The sequence below is a fragment of the Rissa tridactyla genome, chromosome 1 (genome assembly GCF_028500815.1).
Source record: "Rissa tridactyla isolate bRisTri1 chromosome 1, bRisTri1.patW.cur.20221130, whole genome shotgun sequence".
Classification (NCBI taxonomy): Eukaryota; Metazoa; Chordata; class Aves; order Charadriiformes; family Laridae; genus Rissa; species Rissa tridactyla.
The window spans coordinates 11,757,972-11,776,544 of record NC_071466.1 but is presented as its reverse complement, the minus strand read 5'-3'; the positions used below and the strand labels follow the sequence as shown (position 1 = coordinate 11,776,544).

Here is an 18,573-nt window from a genome sequence, read left to right as displayed (position 1 = left end):
CGTAAGAAAGAACCTTTCATATTCGTTTTAAGCCTCCCGCAGAGGGGACACATGACAACTAAGCCCTCTCAACTGCGTGAGAGGGCTCAAACACTGCCTTAAAAATCCATCTCATCTGCAGGATGCCGAGCCGAAACAGGCCCAGATCCAGCAAGGTCTCGGATCACGAAAGCATCTCAAGCTCATGAGAAAGGCATGAGTAAGAGGGAGAGAGACAAAGGTACCTTTAATAAAGACAGCAGACATGAGCCAGACGGAACGAATGCAAAAGGAGCGCCCTGGAGATAAGCATCAGAGGGCTTGGAGATGGAGCCAACCTTTGATGCCTGTAATCGGCATCAAAGGAACGCAGTCTCTCCTTCTCATCCATCCCAAATTCCCGTCCAGCCCCCATCGCTATTATGAACCACCCCCAGGGCAGCAGCAAACCCCACCACCAACAGGGAGAAGGGGACGGTTTTACCCCTGGGACACGGGGAACCCGGCAGGAAGAGCAGGGAAACAAAGAGCAGGGAAGCGGGAGACGGATGCGCAATCCCAGCGGGTAGGACGCCTCCAGGCTACAGGGCTAATCCCATAAACCCTGTTCCAGGGGAACTGCGCCAGGGACAAGGCACCGAGGGGAGGCTACGCAGGGCAGAGTGCGGCTCACACCGATCCACCTCTGCTGCTCAACGCTCAGCGGACGCAGATTCCCCCGACGAACAGCCAAAGGAGCTGCCGTCGCTGTTACTCACAGAGCGGGGGCCCGAACAGCACCGTGTCCAGAGCCTTCAGCTGCAGCTTCTGCCGGTGGCTCCGATCCGTCATTTTCAGAACGCTTCCCATCATGGTGGCGTTGTTCACCGCTAGCCTGTAAAAAAAAAAATTAAAAAAAAAAGAAATATATATATAAAAAAAAGAGAAGCTGGCGTAGTCATATCCATCTGGATTTATAACTGACCAAAAATTGGTAACATGGAGGCTACAGGAGGGGAAATGAAACGAGCAGGACCTGAACGCTGCCCACTTCGGCGATCAGGATAAAAGAAATCCCTCAAATATTGTCATCTCTGATACAGGATATCTCTGTGGAAGAGTTAAGCAGCAGTGCCTTCGGCTTCACTGGGAGAGAGAAGGGAATGCCAAGGCCATGCCTATTTCATCAATCCTGACAACCGAAGTCACTGTTTTCCTAAGAAAACTGATCTTTTGCTGTCCTACCAATCACTAATATTTTTTTAGCCAAGCCTGGATTGCTAGCCTCTGACATCTTATTTCACAGACCACAAGACCGTATTTCTCACTTGAAGAAACATGGGCCCACCACACACTGCCTCGAAAACCTTATTTTATTCCCAGTTAACCCCTCCTTCCCAGTCGGTTTACAGGCCCCTGTTCACTGACAATAACCTTTAACCAAAAAGCTGCACCGAGTTTTTTCAAGCCTGTTTGGAGTTTAGGCCAACTCAAGCCAGAGTTTCTCTTGAGGAACGCAAGGCTCCTTTGCCGGAGCATCAAGGGGTGTGAATTAACACCAGCACATACCAGAGATACAGAACCAGTAACCCTTGAACTGGGGACCCAGATGCACCCTGGAAAGCAGGGATGCTGCTTCGCTGGAGACGACGAGCAACAACAGAGCAGCTCCGCGATGGGGCTGCGGTGACCAAGGGAGACTGCGGCAGAGCCAGGACACGGCTCAGTTCAGGGTTTTAGCTCTAAACACGCAGCTCCCGGCGTCAGCAGGTAAAGCCGAGCACCAAAACCAGCCAGGACAGTGGTCACCACCGCACAATTCGGGCGGCAGGCCCTGCTTTCACCCACAGCAGCCACACGCTTGCTTTGAGTTCAATCACTGATCTCTGAAAGGTCCCTCCCAACCTGGGCAATTCTATGATTCTACTCAGTGGTGGGTTTGTCAGTGTTGGGTTGATGGTTGGACTCGATGATCTGAAAGGTCCCTTCCAACCTCGAAAATTCCATGATTCTATGATTCTATTCACTTCCTGCAGAGAGGACCATGGCAAAGCCGAAGCCTCCCAACACAACCGGGAGGGAACCGGAGTCAGACATGGCTCCGTCCACATCCAGGAACCGCACACCATGTTATGAGCCACCTGAGATAGGTTTTCCTCCCTGGCACACACCCCAGAAGAACACCAGACAAGGCAGCCAGCACTGACCTGGGCATGGCGTGTCCACTCAGCTGCAGCTTTCTGAAGGTCTCCTCGTACTGCGGCAGCTCCACGTAGGTAATGAGCCACTGAACCACCTCGTCAACCGTCCAGTTATACACTGTAGGAGAGGCAGAGAACAAGCAAGCGGCTTAATATTTTTGCTAAGCACCTAAAATCATGAACAAGAGCATAACTTCACCTGACGTACCCCATCCTACCACCCTCAGCAGAGGGAAAACCTCTGCAGAGTTTGAACACCTTGCTATGAGGTGTGCAGTGAGCTGGGGCGGGGATGTTTCATCCTGTGGATAATTAGACAAGAAATAATCCCCCTGGGATACTCCAGACCATCCTGCAGGTCCTCAGCCCCTACCTGGCCACTTGTGTGATTATTTTGGCTAGTTCTACACATGATGGGCTGTTAAAGATTCAGCACAGACATGACGGGTTGCCACACATTTAGCCTTAACTGACCCCCCCACAGGGTGCAGAGGGACCGGTGCGTTCCCAACGGCAGCCTCTGACAACAAACATCTCAGGGTGGTTGATTTTAAGGCCGTGCTTCCAGCTCACGAGAGACAAACACGCAACGAGGCCACCAGAGAGAGGAGCAGCCCCAGACGGTGCCTTTGGCAATGTCACCAGAAGCACCTGAGATCCTTGGAGAGGCAACACCCAAAGCGCTGGCAGACGCCAAGTGAAATCACTCTGTTTTCTGTCATCCGAGCGATGTTGCTGTCTCCAAACTCCCAACAAAGTACGTTCATCCTAGCTGCATGCCCAACCCCCCAAAATACTGAATTCAGCTCCAAGTCTGGCACCACGCTCCGAAAGCCTCCCCCCCTCCGGACCTGGGGAACAGGTCAGCATCAATTAAAAAAAAAAAAGTGAAGATGGAGAAATGCTGTAAGAGAATGGTTGTAACAGCTTGAGAAGGTGATGTGCGGAAGGAGGTGGAGCGGGCGCAACAGCCCCAGGCGAACTCTTCCCCTTCCCTGCCTCACCTCCGGATTTGCGGATTATTTTTGGAGCTGATGCACAGGAAAACAAGGAAACCTTTGGAAAAGAAGCTTCTGCTTTTGCCACGTAGTTTTGTTGCACTTACAGCAATGGTGCGACAGCAAAGAAAACCATGCAGCGGATTTTTTTAATAGGACAGAGTGGGGTTTGCTATGCTTTAATTTATCAGCTGCCGTCTTTGCTTAGCACGGGCTGAGCTCTGGCTGCCTGCAGCAACCCCGGCACCGCGCTGGATGTCACCGCTGCCGACGGCCACCACCTCGCACCGCTTCTGGCCCAACATCATCCATCTCCCTCGCGCCCTTTCCAACAGCTGAGGGGAGAAAATGCCCATTTCCTGCTGGCTGCGCGGGCTGCATGGCTGCCGAGCGCAGAGACGCGCTTCGGAAATGTCAACAATGAGTTGTCTTGCAAATATGAGAAACATCTTCCAGCTCGCTCCAGAGAGCTAAATGGCTTTGGCGGAAAGATGACAGAGCGGACAGGATGAGAGCCAAGCACTGAGCAAAGGAGAGCAAGACCAGAAAAGAAGGTCTCATTTCCTCGTACGCTTGCACGATGGCTCATGGGTGCAGGTTGGCAAACGCAAAGCCCTCGCTCAAGGAAACTGCCCACAGGGCTTGTCCTGTGAGGTCCCTCCGTGTCCCCATGCCAACAGCCACCTCTCACCCTGCACAGCCCAGCCCTGAAGCCCTCAGCTTCCCTCTCCTTTTGGCCTTCCATATCCAGAGGTCTTTATTTTGGGAAAAAATCACTGCAGCACACTCCAGTGTGAAGATGGGCAGCGGTGGCATCCTTTGCTGTGACAACCTGATCTCCTGCTTCAGCGGCGTTGGTAGAGCCACGCTCACCGAGGCTTTATCAAATCCAACACCTCGTAAGAGCGTCAAAATCTTTACATTTTTGGATAATTAGGGGGCAGAAACAGCTTTTTAGCTCACACGTATGACCAGGAACAGCAGTAGTGGGAGGTAGGAAAAGCACTTGCTTGACCAGGGGCATCAGAAACGTGTCCCCATCAGACCCCCAGTGTCATCTCAAAGCTGCTTTTCACACCTGCAGGAATCATAGAATGGTTTTGGTGGGAAGGGACCTTAAAGACCACCCAGTGCCACCCCCTGCCCTGGGCAGGGACACCTCCCACCAGCCCAGCTTGCTCCAAGCCCCGGCCAACCTGGCCTTGAACCCCTCCAGGGATGGGGCAGCCACAGCTTCTCTGGGCAACCTGGGCCAGGGGCTCACCGCCCTCACAGCCAAGAATTTCTGCCCGAGATCTCAGCTCAGTCTCCCCTCTTCCAGTGGAAAACCCTTCCCCCTCGTCCCATGGCTCCCCTCCCTCATCCAGAGTCCCTCCCCAGCTTTCCTGGAGCCCCTTGAGGGGCTGGAAGGGGCTCCAAGGTCTCCGCGGAGCCTTCTCTTCTCCAGGCTGAACCCCCCCAACTCTCTCAGCCCGTCCTCCCAGCAGAGGGGCTCCAGCCCTCCCAGCATCTCCGGGGCCTCCTCTGGCCCCGCTCCAACAGCTCCGTGTCTCTCCTGTGCTGAGGCCCCAGAGCTGGAGGCAGCACTGCAGGGGGGTCTCCCCGAGCGGAGCAGAGGGGCAGAATCCCCCCGTCGCCCTGCTGCCCACGCTGCTGGGGATGCAGAGGAAGGCACAGACCTGTTCTAAAAGCCTGATTCTAGTAGTTTTATGACTCAGGCTCAAACGCCAGGGTTAGGCTCTGTCTCAGACTATCCTTTAAAAACCAATAATGTATTTTATCAGCCAGACACTCAGAGTGACGAGAAAGGAAAAGAGGAGCACTAACTAAATCCAACACCGTAAGCGAAACCGCGATGCCACAGCAGCTCTAAACAGAGGCACGGCAGGTCCCCGGCCTGTCGGAAGCAGGGAGAGAGCAAAAGGAACTCGGCAATTAAGGGATCTGGGGAGTATCATGGGATTTTCTCTGCCATCCCTTAATGATTTCTACCCTTTCTCAGCCGACATTAAACTATACTTCAGGCCATGCCCTCTCTAAGCAGCCGTACAACAGAATAAATAGCTCTGACAAGAGGCTTCCCTCTAGCACAGGAGACAAAGCCACTCATGAGCGTCATCCTGACCCACAGGTGGTTTGGGCAGGAATTTTCAACCCGCAGCTGCCCATCGCCACGGGACGGAGAGTCTGGTCCTACATAAACAAGGCCAGGATCACGCACAGAACCACTGTGTTTCCCAACCCCCTTTCGAATGCTGCACCTGAGCATTTATTCAGTCATTCTGGTGTTGTGAGCGACTAGAACGTTACTTAAAACTATATTTACACAGCACTTTGAAAACACCGCGTGCATCCTACCCCTAAGTATTGTATAAACTAAGAAAAAGCAAATACAAATGGAACAGGACACGAATAAGAAATGGAAAACTTTATAATTGATGAATTGATCAGAAGATTAAAATCCAATTTTTCAAGTGATGGGGGTTGATATGATAACATGGATCTTGGAGGGCACAGGGAAGGAAAAAGACTGTAAGCGAAGGGAAGGGCGGCAATTAAAAGTATTGGAAAAAAAGATGTTCCAGGTCTTGAGAGCAACGTGACAAGTGGTGTACGGAGAGAAAAGGAAAAGCGCAAGAGCAGGAGTAAAAGGGCAGAAACGGCCCACGCCACGGATCACGGGAAGACCCGACACGCCGATGTGCATCAACGCGTCACTCACAACGCAAGAAGTAAACCAAAATGCGTCCTGCAGTCAACACCACACCTCCGGTTTGCAGAAGTGCGATCTTCCTACTGCTGTACCTCACCCCACTTTCACTTTTTCAAGGCACCGAGGATTTTTCTTGTTACTATTACGGTAAGATATTATTAAGATAAAATACTATGCTGTAATGAAGCCCTAAGTTTGTCAATAAAAAGTTTCTTAACTAGAAAGAAGAAAGAAAAATCCGTCTTAAGATCTCTCAACACAGAAATTCCAAAATCCTGGTTGGGGAAAACGTAGAAGTGAAATTGTGCCTTTTCCTGACCACCTGGGACACCCTCCCGATTCCCAGGACACCCCCCTGACGACGTGGGACATCCCCACCCCTCCCCCCCCAACACCTGGGACACCCCCCTGACCACCTGGGACACCCCCCTGACCACCTGGGACAGCCAGGGAAGCACTAACACACTTTGTTTCTTCCAAGATTTAGAAGTTTCAGGAAGTTTCCTACCCAAGACCAAACTTCCACCACCTCCCTGGGTTAAACGTGCTGTGATCTATAACCGCCGTTTCTTAACTGCTTGCAGCCGATTTCTACCTTGAATGTATTTATGTACACTTCTAGCTTTAGGACTCTATTCTACCTCCTTTTCACTAGATTAAGGAGCTTTTCAGGTCCAGCAAGTTTCTTCTAAGGAAAACACGATCTGTAGGAAAACTCCCACACAGCTCTCTGGAGTATTTAGGATGCCACTACCCCATAAAAATCCCAGCTGAAACTGGGTAGCTGAAGGAGAATCTGGAATCGGACAGTATTTGGCTCTACTTTAACACGCATTTATAGAGGCAGGGAAATGAAACAACAATTTATACTTTTATGGCCATACTCGGATGCCAGCGTTAACAGTTGGGAAGTACCGAGACCAATGAAATCCTGAAAGCCCCCTGCAAAAAAGGAAGCTGGAAGAGCACATGTCCAAGGCAGCAGAAGCAGCACGTTTTTCCTGGGACGTGCACACGCTGTGGCTAGGGTTATATGGACTCCACAGTGTCTATCACTTTTATGGCAGCGGGGAGGAGTGGGCTGGTTCATTCTGCTTGTTTGTCTTTTTTACCTTCAGATGTCTTCCAGGCCTTCCAGAGATCTTCCACGCTAATGAGCTTGTCTTCTCCGTGGAAGGTGCTGTGCTTGACTGTTGGGTCATGATAATTCAAGTCCTCCCTCAAGAACTAGGAGAAGAATAAACAGGGAGATTATTCTTTGGTTCATCTTGTAAAGAGATGAGCATTACAAAACATAAATACCTTTCATCTGTCTTCCTTACTATTACATCCCCAGGCTGTCACTTAATAATTTCTATGGCAAAGCCCTAATAAGTCTTGAGATGCAACATCTCTGGTCTCTGCTCTCTACAGCTCCCTGAAACAGGCGATGGGACAAGAGGAAACAGCCTCAAGTTGTGCCAGCGGAAGTTTAGGATGGATATTAGGAACAATTTCTTCACCAAAAGGGTTGTCAAGCATTGGAACAGAAGATATTTAAATACCCTGGAGGTGTTTAAAAGCTGGGCAGACATGGTGCTGAGGGACATGGGTTAGCGGTGGATTTGTCAGTGTTGGGTTGATGGTTGGACTCGATGATCTGAAAGGTCCCTTCCAACCTGGACAATTCTATAATTCTATGATTAAAACCATATAATCTCCCTAGTTCACAGAATGGTCTAGGATGGAAGGGACCTTAAAGGCCACCCAGTGCCACCCCCTGCCCTGGGCAGGGACACCTCCCACCAGCCCAGCTTGCTCCAAGCCCCGGCCAACCTGGCCTTGAACCCCTCCAGGGATGGGGCAGCCACAGCTTCTCTGGGCAACCTGGGCCAGGGGCTCACCGCCCTCACAGCCAAGAATTTCTGCCCGAGATCTCAGCCCAATCTCCCCTCTTGCAGTGGAAAACCCTTCCCCCTCGTCCCATGGCTCCCCTCCCTCATCCAGAGTCCCTCCCCAGCTTTCCTGGAGCCCCTTGAGGGACTGGAAGGGGCTCCAAGGTCTCCGCGGAGCTTTCTCTTCTCCAGGCTGAACCTCCCCAACTCTCTCAGCCCGTCCTCCCAGCAGAGGGGCTCCAGCCCTCCCAGCATCTCCGGGGCCTCCTCTAGACCCAACAGGTCCACGTCTGCCTTGTGCTGGGGCCCCCAGGGCTGGACTCAGCGCTCCGGGGTGGTGTCAGGAGAGCGGTTGAGTTGCTCTTACACAGAACACCATCTATTACAGACCTGCACCCTAATTCTAGCCAACCACCTCTTCTCTAGTTCCAGTGTCAGGATTTTATCCTGCTGCCTTTTTGCCAAGCAGCCCCCGCCAGCAGACGCAGCCGGGCCGTGATGAGGATAAGCCGTTTGTCTCAGAGCTGCAGCCTCCCATCAAGAGCAGCACGTGTCCAGAAACCAAACCTTTCCCCATCAACTACCTTCCCAGTCCTCTACTGACGCACCAGCATGTGAAGTCACAGCATTCCCACAAAGCGCACAGGCGTACGGCAGCAGTAACCCCTCTGTCCTGCTGCTCCCTCTCTCTCGGCAGAGAAATCATGATCTTCTGACACCGCCTCTGCCCTGCCCTCGGAGAGACCCCACAACCCCAAGAGCACCCATGGGAGAATGGTGGAGTGTTTCTGGAACCGAGCGCTCCGTTAGGGATCTCCCCCTCTCGCACCATCTGACAGCTATGGAATAACTAGAAACACACCTAGAAACGATTATTACCCCTAGAAACAAGAGGATACGGGCTGTTGTGAGAAACAGTGAACACCCAGACATTCCCCACCAGGCTGTGGCAGTTGATGCCCGCAGACAGGTACAGGAACAGGAACCCAGTAACGCTGGAAAAAAAGAAGAAAAGCCAAGTGATGGGGTCGGTGCTCTCCCAGGGCTCTGGGGAGAGATAGGGCAGACGAGAGCAGCCACGGGAAACACAGAAAAAAGCCTTTTCTAAGGAGGAAGGGAGGCAGCGGGTCCAGAGCCCCCAGTGAGGGTATCTCAGAGGGGTCTGTGGGGAGCCGGGCTGCGGCCGAGAGACCAGTGACCTCCCCAGGACAGGACCCGGAGCCACCTGGGTATCATTGCAGATGAAATACAAAAGCTACTTCAGATTCGCAGAAAATAAGGGAGGGTATAAAGTGTTACGTATAATCACGGTAACACTTAAAAATATACTGTTTTAGTTTTTCATAACTTTTTGCACTGTTGCAAACATCCGCTCTCGGGTAGGTGTCATCGTTCAAGCTTTTTCATTACAAAGCTGACACTCACGGTCAGACACACGAGCTATTCCTTGCTCACAGATGGTGCAAAGCTTAAAATCAGGTTTTCCGGGTTTCAGCAAATCCTCAGCTTCCAGACTCGCCAGGAAGCAGCGGGAGCTTCGCCAGCTGAAAAGCACTTTTTTTGGTTCTGTAAGCCCTTGTGTTTGATTGCATCAAAACGTAGGTCACCAAAATCACCCAGCGCTGCCAACTCACGCTCTCTGTTACGTTGTACGAGCTTCTGTGTCAATGCAAATTCTAGCAGGGATTCCTCCCATAATTCCCACACCGCGCTCACTGGTGGAACCTCGTCTCCTCCACCACCCTGAACCAACTGAGCAAACAAACTTTACGGGACTGAGAATAATTTGTAATTATTTTATATATGTATATATATAAAGCATCAGTTAGTAATCTTTTCAGTTGCAGCACAAGACTGACATATGAAACTGAGTATGAACATTCATCTGAAGATTTCTGTTCCTGGTAAGAGAAGCCAGGAAAGAAATAACTAAGTATTTGTGTTCAATTAATTTTAAGAGGGATAGACAGAGTATAATAAATTAATATAACCTGGGGTTTGGGGATTCCAGGCTTCCCTTTGAATTACAGTATCACCAAGAATTCAACTAAACGGCACAATGGAACCAGCTTTATGTCAATGGGGTAAGAATCCAAAAAAAATATTATTAGATTTGACCTGCACTTTCAAATCATAGAATCATCCAGTCATTGAGGTTGGAAGGGACCTTTCAGATCATCGAGTCCAACCATCCACCCAATGCTGCCAAGCCCACCATTAACTCATGTCCCTCCGCACCGCCTCTGCCCGGCTTGTAAATCCCTCCAGGGATGGCGACTCCACCCCTGCCCTGGGCAGCCTGGTCCAAAACCAAACGTGAAACAAGTGCCACCCACAGGAGGGGAGGCATTTCCACTGTAGGCTGAGCCACTAACAAAAAATGCATATATATTGTCAGTACGGTCTGCGGATATATCACAATTCACAACGAATCTGTCATAGTAACGTGCTCTGGTGTGTTCCCACCCCGCTCCCATCTCGGGAGAAGACGGGCCAGGAACAGAAACCCCCAAAGAAAAGTGATGAAAATTGTATCAGAAAAAAAAACAATCCTAAGAGAGAGTGTGAGAAAGACCAACAAGATTTGAGATTGCCCTGAGGGACTGGCGAGAGGTGAGGCAGCAAAGTACGCGGAGCTCAGGCAGAAGCAAAAGGATCCCTCACATCCCGGTACCTGACATATGCAACAAAATTAAAAGATAATTTCACATTTAAATGCCTGCATGCACCATCCAGCGCATGATTCATTCCATGATTCTATGATTACCATGCAGCCTCCTTATTACAGGCCTTTGAAGCGCACAGCAGAATTACCAAAAAAAAAAAAAAAAAAAAAAAAGGCCACCTCTAGATAAGGAGACTGTATTTTAATATCAGACAGGGCAGGAAAATTATCCATGAAAGTTTTAACTCCCCAGGTCCTCCACAAACCCACTGTGGATGTCACCGAGGCCAGGCCAGGTACGCGCAGCGGGAGTCTGGCACCTCTCTGCTCCCTTGATTTCTGCCTCCAGCCCATGAAAGCTTTGGCTGCTCTTCCCAACTTGCAGAAAAATGTGGAAAATGGGAAAATTCGGTCATCTTCCGCCGGGTCTCGTGCTCACCGGCAGCAGCGAGACGCCGGCAGGGAGAGGCGAAGCCATCGGCTCGTGGCGTGGTGACCGAAAGGGAACGCGGCAATGTCACCAGGCGCTGCTGCCAATTCCCACCGGGACCGGGGGGATCAGCTGCTGCTCTGTATATTTAGCTCGCGGAAAGGAAAAGTGATCTCCTGCGGCTTTCCTTCAGCACACCATCACCAAAACAAACCCCCAAGGACTCTCTGGAGGGGACGGGGCTGGCTGCGGTGAGAACATCTCTATAAACAAACAGGTGGAGGATGCAGGATGGGGCCGTCCCCCCAGCTCAGCCAAGAGGCTGAAGGAGCTGGGCTGCACCAAAGCCCCCGGAAACCTTAAAAGCAGATTTTCATAGAATCATGGAAGGGTTTAGGTTGGAAGGGACCTTAAAGGCCACCCAGTGCCACCCCCTGCCCTGGGCAGGGACACCTCCCACCAGCCCAGCTTGCTCCAAGCCCCGGCCAACCTGGCCTTGAACCCCTCCAGGGATGGGGCAGCCATCCTGGAGCAACCTGGCTCTGGTTGCTTCTCTGGGCAACCTGGCCCAGGGGCTCACCGCCCTCACAGCCAAGAATTTCTGCCTCAGATCTCAGCTCTGGGGCGCTCAAGACAAAAGATAAGAATAGTGCAAATACAGCATTTAGCCAAACTCTGCCTAGCACGGTCTTTGGAGGTGAAGGCTTCTGCCAGGCTGCTGGTGCCATGCAGGCATCCCAGCTCTGCTCCTCTGACCCAAGGTAGAAAACAGAGATGTTTTCAGCTGACTGCTGACTCACTGGCTCCAGATCTGGTACCATCAGACACGTACTACTGCTAAACACGCTTTCTCCAACCTCCACATGCTGCCAACCAGCACGAATTGATGGGGATTCCTGTTGCACAAACTGGAACGCACCCGCGTCCCCCACGGCAGCGGGGCTCAGGAGCTTTCAGAGCCCACACTTGCACATCCACTGCATGAACACCTTTCAAGGTACACAGCTCTCATTTTTCCCCCATTGGAGGGACTCCCCGCAGACTTTACATATGCAGGTAACTGCACTGAGCATTCAAATTATGCGTATGCTAAAATGCATATATATAAAGTAGCCACCAACTCCCAGCTGTCCAAAGCACCAGGCACAGTAACCACTGCACAAAATCTCTGACCTACTTGCGCACCACCAGAAAGCAGCACTTCCAAGTGTTGAAGACCCTGCTGATCCCATCCCTGGAGATACCCAAAACTCAGAGTCCTGGGCAGCCGTCTCTGGGTGGCCCTGCCTGGGCAGGGGTTGGACCAGACCACCTCCAGAGCTCCAACCCCAGGTCACCTCCAGAGGTCCCAACCCCTGTCCACCTCCAGAGCTCCCAACCCTTGGCCACCTCCAGAGCTCCCACCGCAGGCCACCTCTGAAGGTCCCAACCCCTGGCCACCTCCAACCTCAGCCAACCTGCACATCAGCAACAAAAGCAGAAGGAAACGTAGTCAACCCAGAGCCTCACCACCAAGTTCGGGGAAAGACACACCATGATCAGACCATCCAAAAGCAACGGGAACCGAACCACCACAAGCAACAACCAACATGAGCGGAGATCGCTGCGGGAAGACTCAGCCTGTGAATGCTACTTGGTGTCAAGATTTCTTTTATAATTTAACATGTTTCTGTATATAATGAGAAGGAGCAGAATCCAAGGTGCACAAAAGCCAGCTGCTGCACACCCTTCCAAAATGCCCACCCATGGGAGAGCACCTCTGGGAGGGCAGCGGGGAGGTGAGGAGCGGGTCCCTGCATAGACACCGGGGGGAATCGCAGACGTTGGGGAGGGAACACAGCCCATCCCTGCTGAAACCACCCACAGCTCTGACCTCCCCAGCAGCCTGGGGCAGAAAATTACCTGGTTTAGGAGGAAAACGCTTTTTCTTATTGTCCTTTGCTCATGGCTGCTCCACCCCAGTGCTGGAGGCACTGCAGAGACCAGGCGCTCCAAAGCAGAGGTATCACCCCCTCCAGAAAAAACAATTACAGAACGGTTTCAGGCTTGTATAACCTCATTAAACACAGGGACCTACATTTTAATTCTTCAACTGCCAAATCCCGTGACGAGAACGCTTTTCTCCGCTCTAGAAAGGGTGAGGAGTTTGAGTTGCACAGGTTTCTCGGGTTGAGTTGCACGGGTTGTTTGATTAAGACAAACTCTTCTCGGTGGCTGAGAGCATGCTCAAACACGAGCAGTTCCGTGAAGTGTGGTTTTCTGGAGTGTTTTTTTTCTTGTTTATTTTTTGATCTGCAGAAACTCCAGCTACTCACAGGACTTTCGCGTTTTCGCCCCCCCTGAGCCTTCACATCCCTCCCACACCCTGGATCTCCGCTCGTCGCCCCCGAGCACCAGCCACCACCTGAGCGAGAGCCACCCGGGGGTGCTGAGGGGCATAAAACCGACCAAGCGGCTGCAGAGCTCACCGCGCATCCCTTCCCTGGGCTCATCAATTTTAACATCTTTTCCGAGCTACCAATTTTCATTAAAGTTGCAGAAAAATTTGTCTTCAAGCCCTCTTTCTGCTAACGTGTCCGACCCCAGGCGGTGGGACGAGGGGTTGAGAGGAGCCAGGGACTGCCCAGAAACCGTGTTTCCTTAGGAAACCAGGCTAAACGCGTCTGAGAGGCTCGGCAGCGGGAGCCTACATCAGAGTTGCCCCTAAACAGCCGGAGCTGCCTTCGGAGCGAGTGCGAAGAGCAGAAATAGATCGCTAATTAGCAGGTTTCCCCACGAGGGACAGTGCTTTCATTTTAATCGAGGTCACTGATGTCATCTTAAACTTCATTGAAAATTCCCTTCCAGAAAGGAAAAACGCAATGATGATTTAAGGACAACATGAAGCTGTAGGACAAAATTTCACCTATAATTAGAATATTTTAAAAATACAGTTACCTGTCTGTCTCTGCCTTTCTGCCCAGTCAGGACTTTTAATCCAAACAAAACATCCCTGTAACTTACCCCCAAAGAGAAAGGGCCAAAACAGTGAATGCAAACAGGCAGTTCTCCACCGACACGGGAAACGCGGCTACGGGAGCGAAGAGCTCGCCCTCCCGAACACCCACCACTGACGTCTGCGAGAGATGCGGCTCGCAAATGCTTCTGGAATACAGGTGATTAAACCCAAGCTTCAGAATTACCTCAGCCTTATCCTCCACAGAGGAAGGTTTGGTTGGTTTTTTTCAGTTAAAGGAATTAATCTAAGATGAACAGAAAGGCAAACAGCAGAGAACTGAGCTTTTCCAGGCAACTCATCCGACCAACTCGGCTCCATCTCCAGGCAAGGCTGACCCGTCACCAACCTCTCTGCTCTGGAGCTGCGTTAAGACATTCGTTAGCTGACTGCTCTGTTAAGACGTTACTTATCTCACTTTGTTCTGTTCCAAATCCACTTACTCAGTTTCAAACTGAAGGAGGGTAGATTTAGATTGTATATTAGGAAGAAATTCTTGGCTGTGAGGGCGGTGAGCCCCTGGCCCAGGTTGCCCAGAGAAGCTGTGGCTGCCCCATCCCTGGAGGGGTTCAAGGCCAGGTTGGCCGGGGCTTGGAGCAAGCTGGGCTGGTGGGAGGTGTCTCTGCCCAGGGCAGGGGGGTGGAATGAGGTGATCTTTAAGGTCCCTTCCCACCCAAACCATTCTGTGATTCTATGAAAAAAAATAAATCCCAAGTATATAAACCTACGCTAAAGGGAGACTATTCAGAGCAACTGTTTGGGGCACGGCCCTGCAACAGCTTCCACCCCTCCACCGGGACTCTCCGAACGGAGACCTCCCCAGACCACTGGACTCTGCCTTAACACGCTCCATCCCGGGGCACCATCTGCATCGTTTTCTCAAAAAGTCCATGGAAATTGAGCGTGCCAGGCCATCCTCTCCGTCCACTCCCGAGGGAGGAGCTTCACAGGCTGGAAGAAGACGGGTGCACGAAGATTAAACATCAAAACTGTAAAAGGCTTAAATTCGAGCCTCCTGCATTCTTTCAAACACTCTCTCCGGCAGCTGTCCCACCCCCAGAGACCAGGAGTTAAACCACGAGTCCAGGGTGCGCAAGGGGTTAGACCCCACAACCCCAAAAGCAGAGACAGCCAGGCTCAGGCTGGGAAACCCTGGCTCAGCAAGGAAAATTCTTGGAATACCTTTTCTCAGTGGCTTCAAAGCCTTTATTGAATGTTTCACTTAATGCAGCTTTAATAAAAGCTTCAAGCTTAGCAGAGGTGAAGCTTGCAACTGTATTTATAGAATTATAGAATCGTTTAGGTTGGAAAAGACCTTTAAGATCATCAAGTCCAACCGTAAACCTCACCCTGCCAACTCCACCAGATGTAACTTGGGGTCACTACAACACTTCATTTCGTCAACAGGTAAACACACAGAAATACTAATTCACGGCCAGCAGAGACCTACACGTGCACGCGAGTATTTTCCAGAGAGAGGAATACTTGCACATAAAATGCACAGCACGGTCATCAAGCATAACAGGGAAACCAGGGAAAAGCTCTCTTCAGTTCTCAGAAGGGATGCATACTTAGAATATTGACTCGGTGTCTTGGTTCGTGTCAAACCAGGACACTGAGTTATGCTGCAAACTGTGGTTTATATTTTATTTTGCTTATTTTCTTCCCTCTTGAACCCAAAGACGGTCGTCACAGGTCACTTGTGAAGAGCAGTGGGCTGGCAGGAGGAGGAGAGCCACCACAACCACCATGGGGATGTTCTTATTTTCATTCACACGTCGCACACACACCACCTCGCCAAGATGCCACATCCCGGCGAGCCCCATGCCCGCTTACCATCGGACCACCCTGGCCGGCGAGCCCCCTGTGCCATCAGGCCACCGTGGCTGCCACCAGCTGCGCCTGGCCGGTCACTCACCAGGGTCGCTGCTCTTGGGGCTGGAGGGAGAAGGATGGGTTTTCCTGAGGATTACGCCAGTTGTCATACCCTCACAGCAGCGTTTTAATGCACGGGGAAATTATGGGAAGGCAGCCAATTAATGTGGGCTATCTCAATTAGCCAAAACAAACTTTTACAAAAAAACAGGCGTTCTAATATGAAAAATCACAAATTTATCTACTCCTTCAAGCTACCCATATCCAATCATAAATAGCAGAAGTAACAGCAAAAAGCTTTTTCCATTAAACAACAGAAATAGCACCATCTCCTTGCTTTTACGGAGAACCGCCACCTTTTTTTATTGCTGGGAAGCTTGTGACAACTGCAAAATTCTTAAAAACACCATTCAGAGGCAATTCCTGTCCCACAGAGCTCAGAAAAATGCAACGAGACATGACCGAAGCGGTGAAGGGCACGGCGACGGCTGTGGTAACCCCGGTGTGAGGGTGGACCTGTGAGGCGATGGCATGGACCCGTGACACGACGGCACGGCCCTGCGCTCCGCTTCCCCATGGGCAGCACACGGAGTGGATCTCCAGAAGGGACCTGAGGGCTGAGGGGACACCGAATCCCACATGGACGAGCAGTGGGAGGTGACACGCAGAGGCAAACGCACTGCGGGAACTGGCGTCCCCTAGCAGCGGGTGGCAAGGAGCAATCACAGGTGGCCACTGGTAGGGGTACAGGGAAAACTAATGGAGACTCTGCCGGGAGCAGCTGGGAGTGGGGGACACTGGGAGAAGCCCCAGCAGGGACGCCCAACTCTCTGGTGGCCAAGCAGCACTGTCCCGGCAGCTCAGCTTCTCCTGGGCAGGCAGGGGAACGCACACAGCGGAGCTGGCGGGACCACAGTGAGCGATGCCAGGGGCTCGGGCATCCATCTGACACAGCTACGAGGGGTCTGAAGACTGACCAGGAACGGCAGCAAGGTGGAGATTCTGAAGCCTTTTAGAAAATTAAATTTTATTACTCATACTATAGCAATATCTATGGGGTAAAACGAAATGACGGTACAAAGGCTCTGGATAATCCTGTCAGCGCTTGCACAACAAGCTCCAAACGAGTCCACTGAGACAGAGGGCAAGATTTGCTCAGAGAGACATAAAAATTGCAAGTTAATGCCCAACCCTACAACACGAGGCTTATTCCCAGCTCAGTGGCAGGTGAGCAGGACGCGCGGAGTGAAGCTGTTTGCCCAAGGCCACCCCAGGAGTTGGTGGGAGAGGCAGAGCAGCAGCCCCAGGGTGATGCCAAGCAGAGAACTGCCTCCAGGGAAAACACCGTGCTGTAGGAAATGCGATCAAAAGCTTTTAATTTGTTTTAATTACTCCATGAAATGGGATTTAGGCAGAGGGAACAGCCCTGCAGCCTGGGAACAGCCAGCCGACCCCGATGGCTCCTCAGGAACAGGGTGCTCAGTCCCAGGAAACCGGAGAGCCCTTGTGATGGCTGGATTTGGCCAATAAACTGAAGCGCTGCATTACTTTGGGGGGGAGATTTAACCTCCCCGGTCCACAGTTTTGTAAGAAAGGCAGGTATTGTTTTTGCAACAGAGAAAAGCCGAAAAGTCGTTTCCATCAGAGGTGACACGATAAGGGAATGACTGAGACAAAGAGGCTCCAGCAAAGGCTTGTAGAACATCTCTTATCACACAGACAAAAGGATAAACTGATTCCTACTGGATTAGTGTCTAGAAGGGTGGTCAAACATTTAACCAGGGCTAATGACATTGAGCAACTTTTTTACCAAAAAGGAAAGAAAGAAACCAGTCAGATAATCCCTTTAGGTGTAGCATAAAGAGAAGCAAACAGCGGCAGGACATGCGGGAAGAATGTTAGGCGCCTCACACAGACTGTGAACCCTGGAGTACCCAACCAACGGGAAAGAGGGGAGGGAAAAATTCAGCCGGGATTAGAAAATAAAAAAGTGTGTTTCAAGAACCAAAAGTGTGCCTACTTGGCTAGGTCACCCGTTCTTGCAAGAATGTTCAAATAAAATGTGCTTCGTATCGTTCACTGCCTGAGCCGTTGTTATTGGATAAGGAGCATTTCTCACAGTTTCTTTATCATAGAATCACAGACAGGTTTGGGCTGGAAGGGACCTTAAAGATCATCCAGTTCCACTCCCCTGCCCTGGGCAGGGACACCTCCCACTAGACCAGGCTGCTCACTTATCTGAGAAGTGGGAATAATGCGCCCTGGAGAAGGGCTCGTGAAGTGGGGGTGGTTGTGCTGTTCTCAGGGGACAACGCTGTGCAGGCTCTCGAACGCCTTCAGCTTGTCATCTGCATCAGGATGGAGGAAAAAAACAAGAGATGCCTTTTGGTCCAGAAGCAGCAGGTTACAATTTTGCAAACACCCAACCCCAAGCACATTATCTCAGGTTCTCCCACGTGCTGTCTTTCCGGACCCTACAAAGCATGAACCGATATCTTCAACCAGGCCAAGAGCAGGGTCCTGCACCTGGGTGGGGGCAACCCCTGGTCCCAGCCCAGGCTGGGGATGGAGGGATGGAGAGCAGCCCTGAGAGAAGGGCTTGGGGGTGCTGGTGGATGAGAAGCTCAATACGGGCCGGCAACATGCGCTGGCAGCCCAGAAACCCCCCGCAGCCTGGGCTGCATCCCCAGCAGCGTGGGCAGCAGGGCGAGGGGGGGATTCTGCCCCTCTGCTCCGCTCGGGGGAGACCCCCCTGCAGTGCTGCCTCCAGCTCTGGGGCCTCAGCACAGGAGAGACACGGAGCTGCTGGAGCGGGGCCAGAGGAGGCCCCGGAGATGATCCAAGGGCTGGAGCCCCTCTGCTGG

The 18,573-nt window shown here is 51.6% G+C and overlaps 1 protein-coding gene across 12 annotated transcripts in view; it reads right to left on the bottom strand.

The window, feature by feature from the left end:
• STIM1 (stromal interaction molecule 1) overlaps positions 1-18,573 on the bottom strand; it is a 113,072-nt gene that overhangs the window by 49,059 nt on the left and 45,440 nt on the right. For 11 of the 12 annotated variants that reach the window (XM_054210299.1, XM_054210291.1, XM_054210307.1 and 8 more), the window contains 3 exons: positions 6,983-7,097; positions 2,166-2,277; positions 738-853 (listed from right to left, as the gene is read on the bottom strand). In XM_054210299.1, coding sequence (XP_054066274.1) covers positions 738-853; positions 2,166-2,277; positions 6,983-7,097 — 343 coding nt within the window. Of the gene's footprint in view, positions 1-737; positions 854-2,165; positions 2,278-6,982; positions 7,098-8,623; positions 8,740-18,573 lie in introns of all 12 variants that reach the window. The other variant, XM_054210336.1, reaches the window with a different exon arrangement.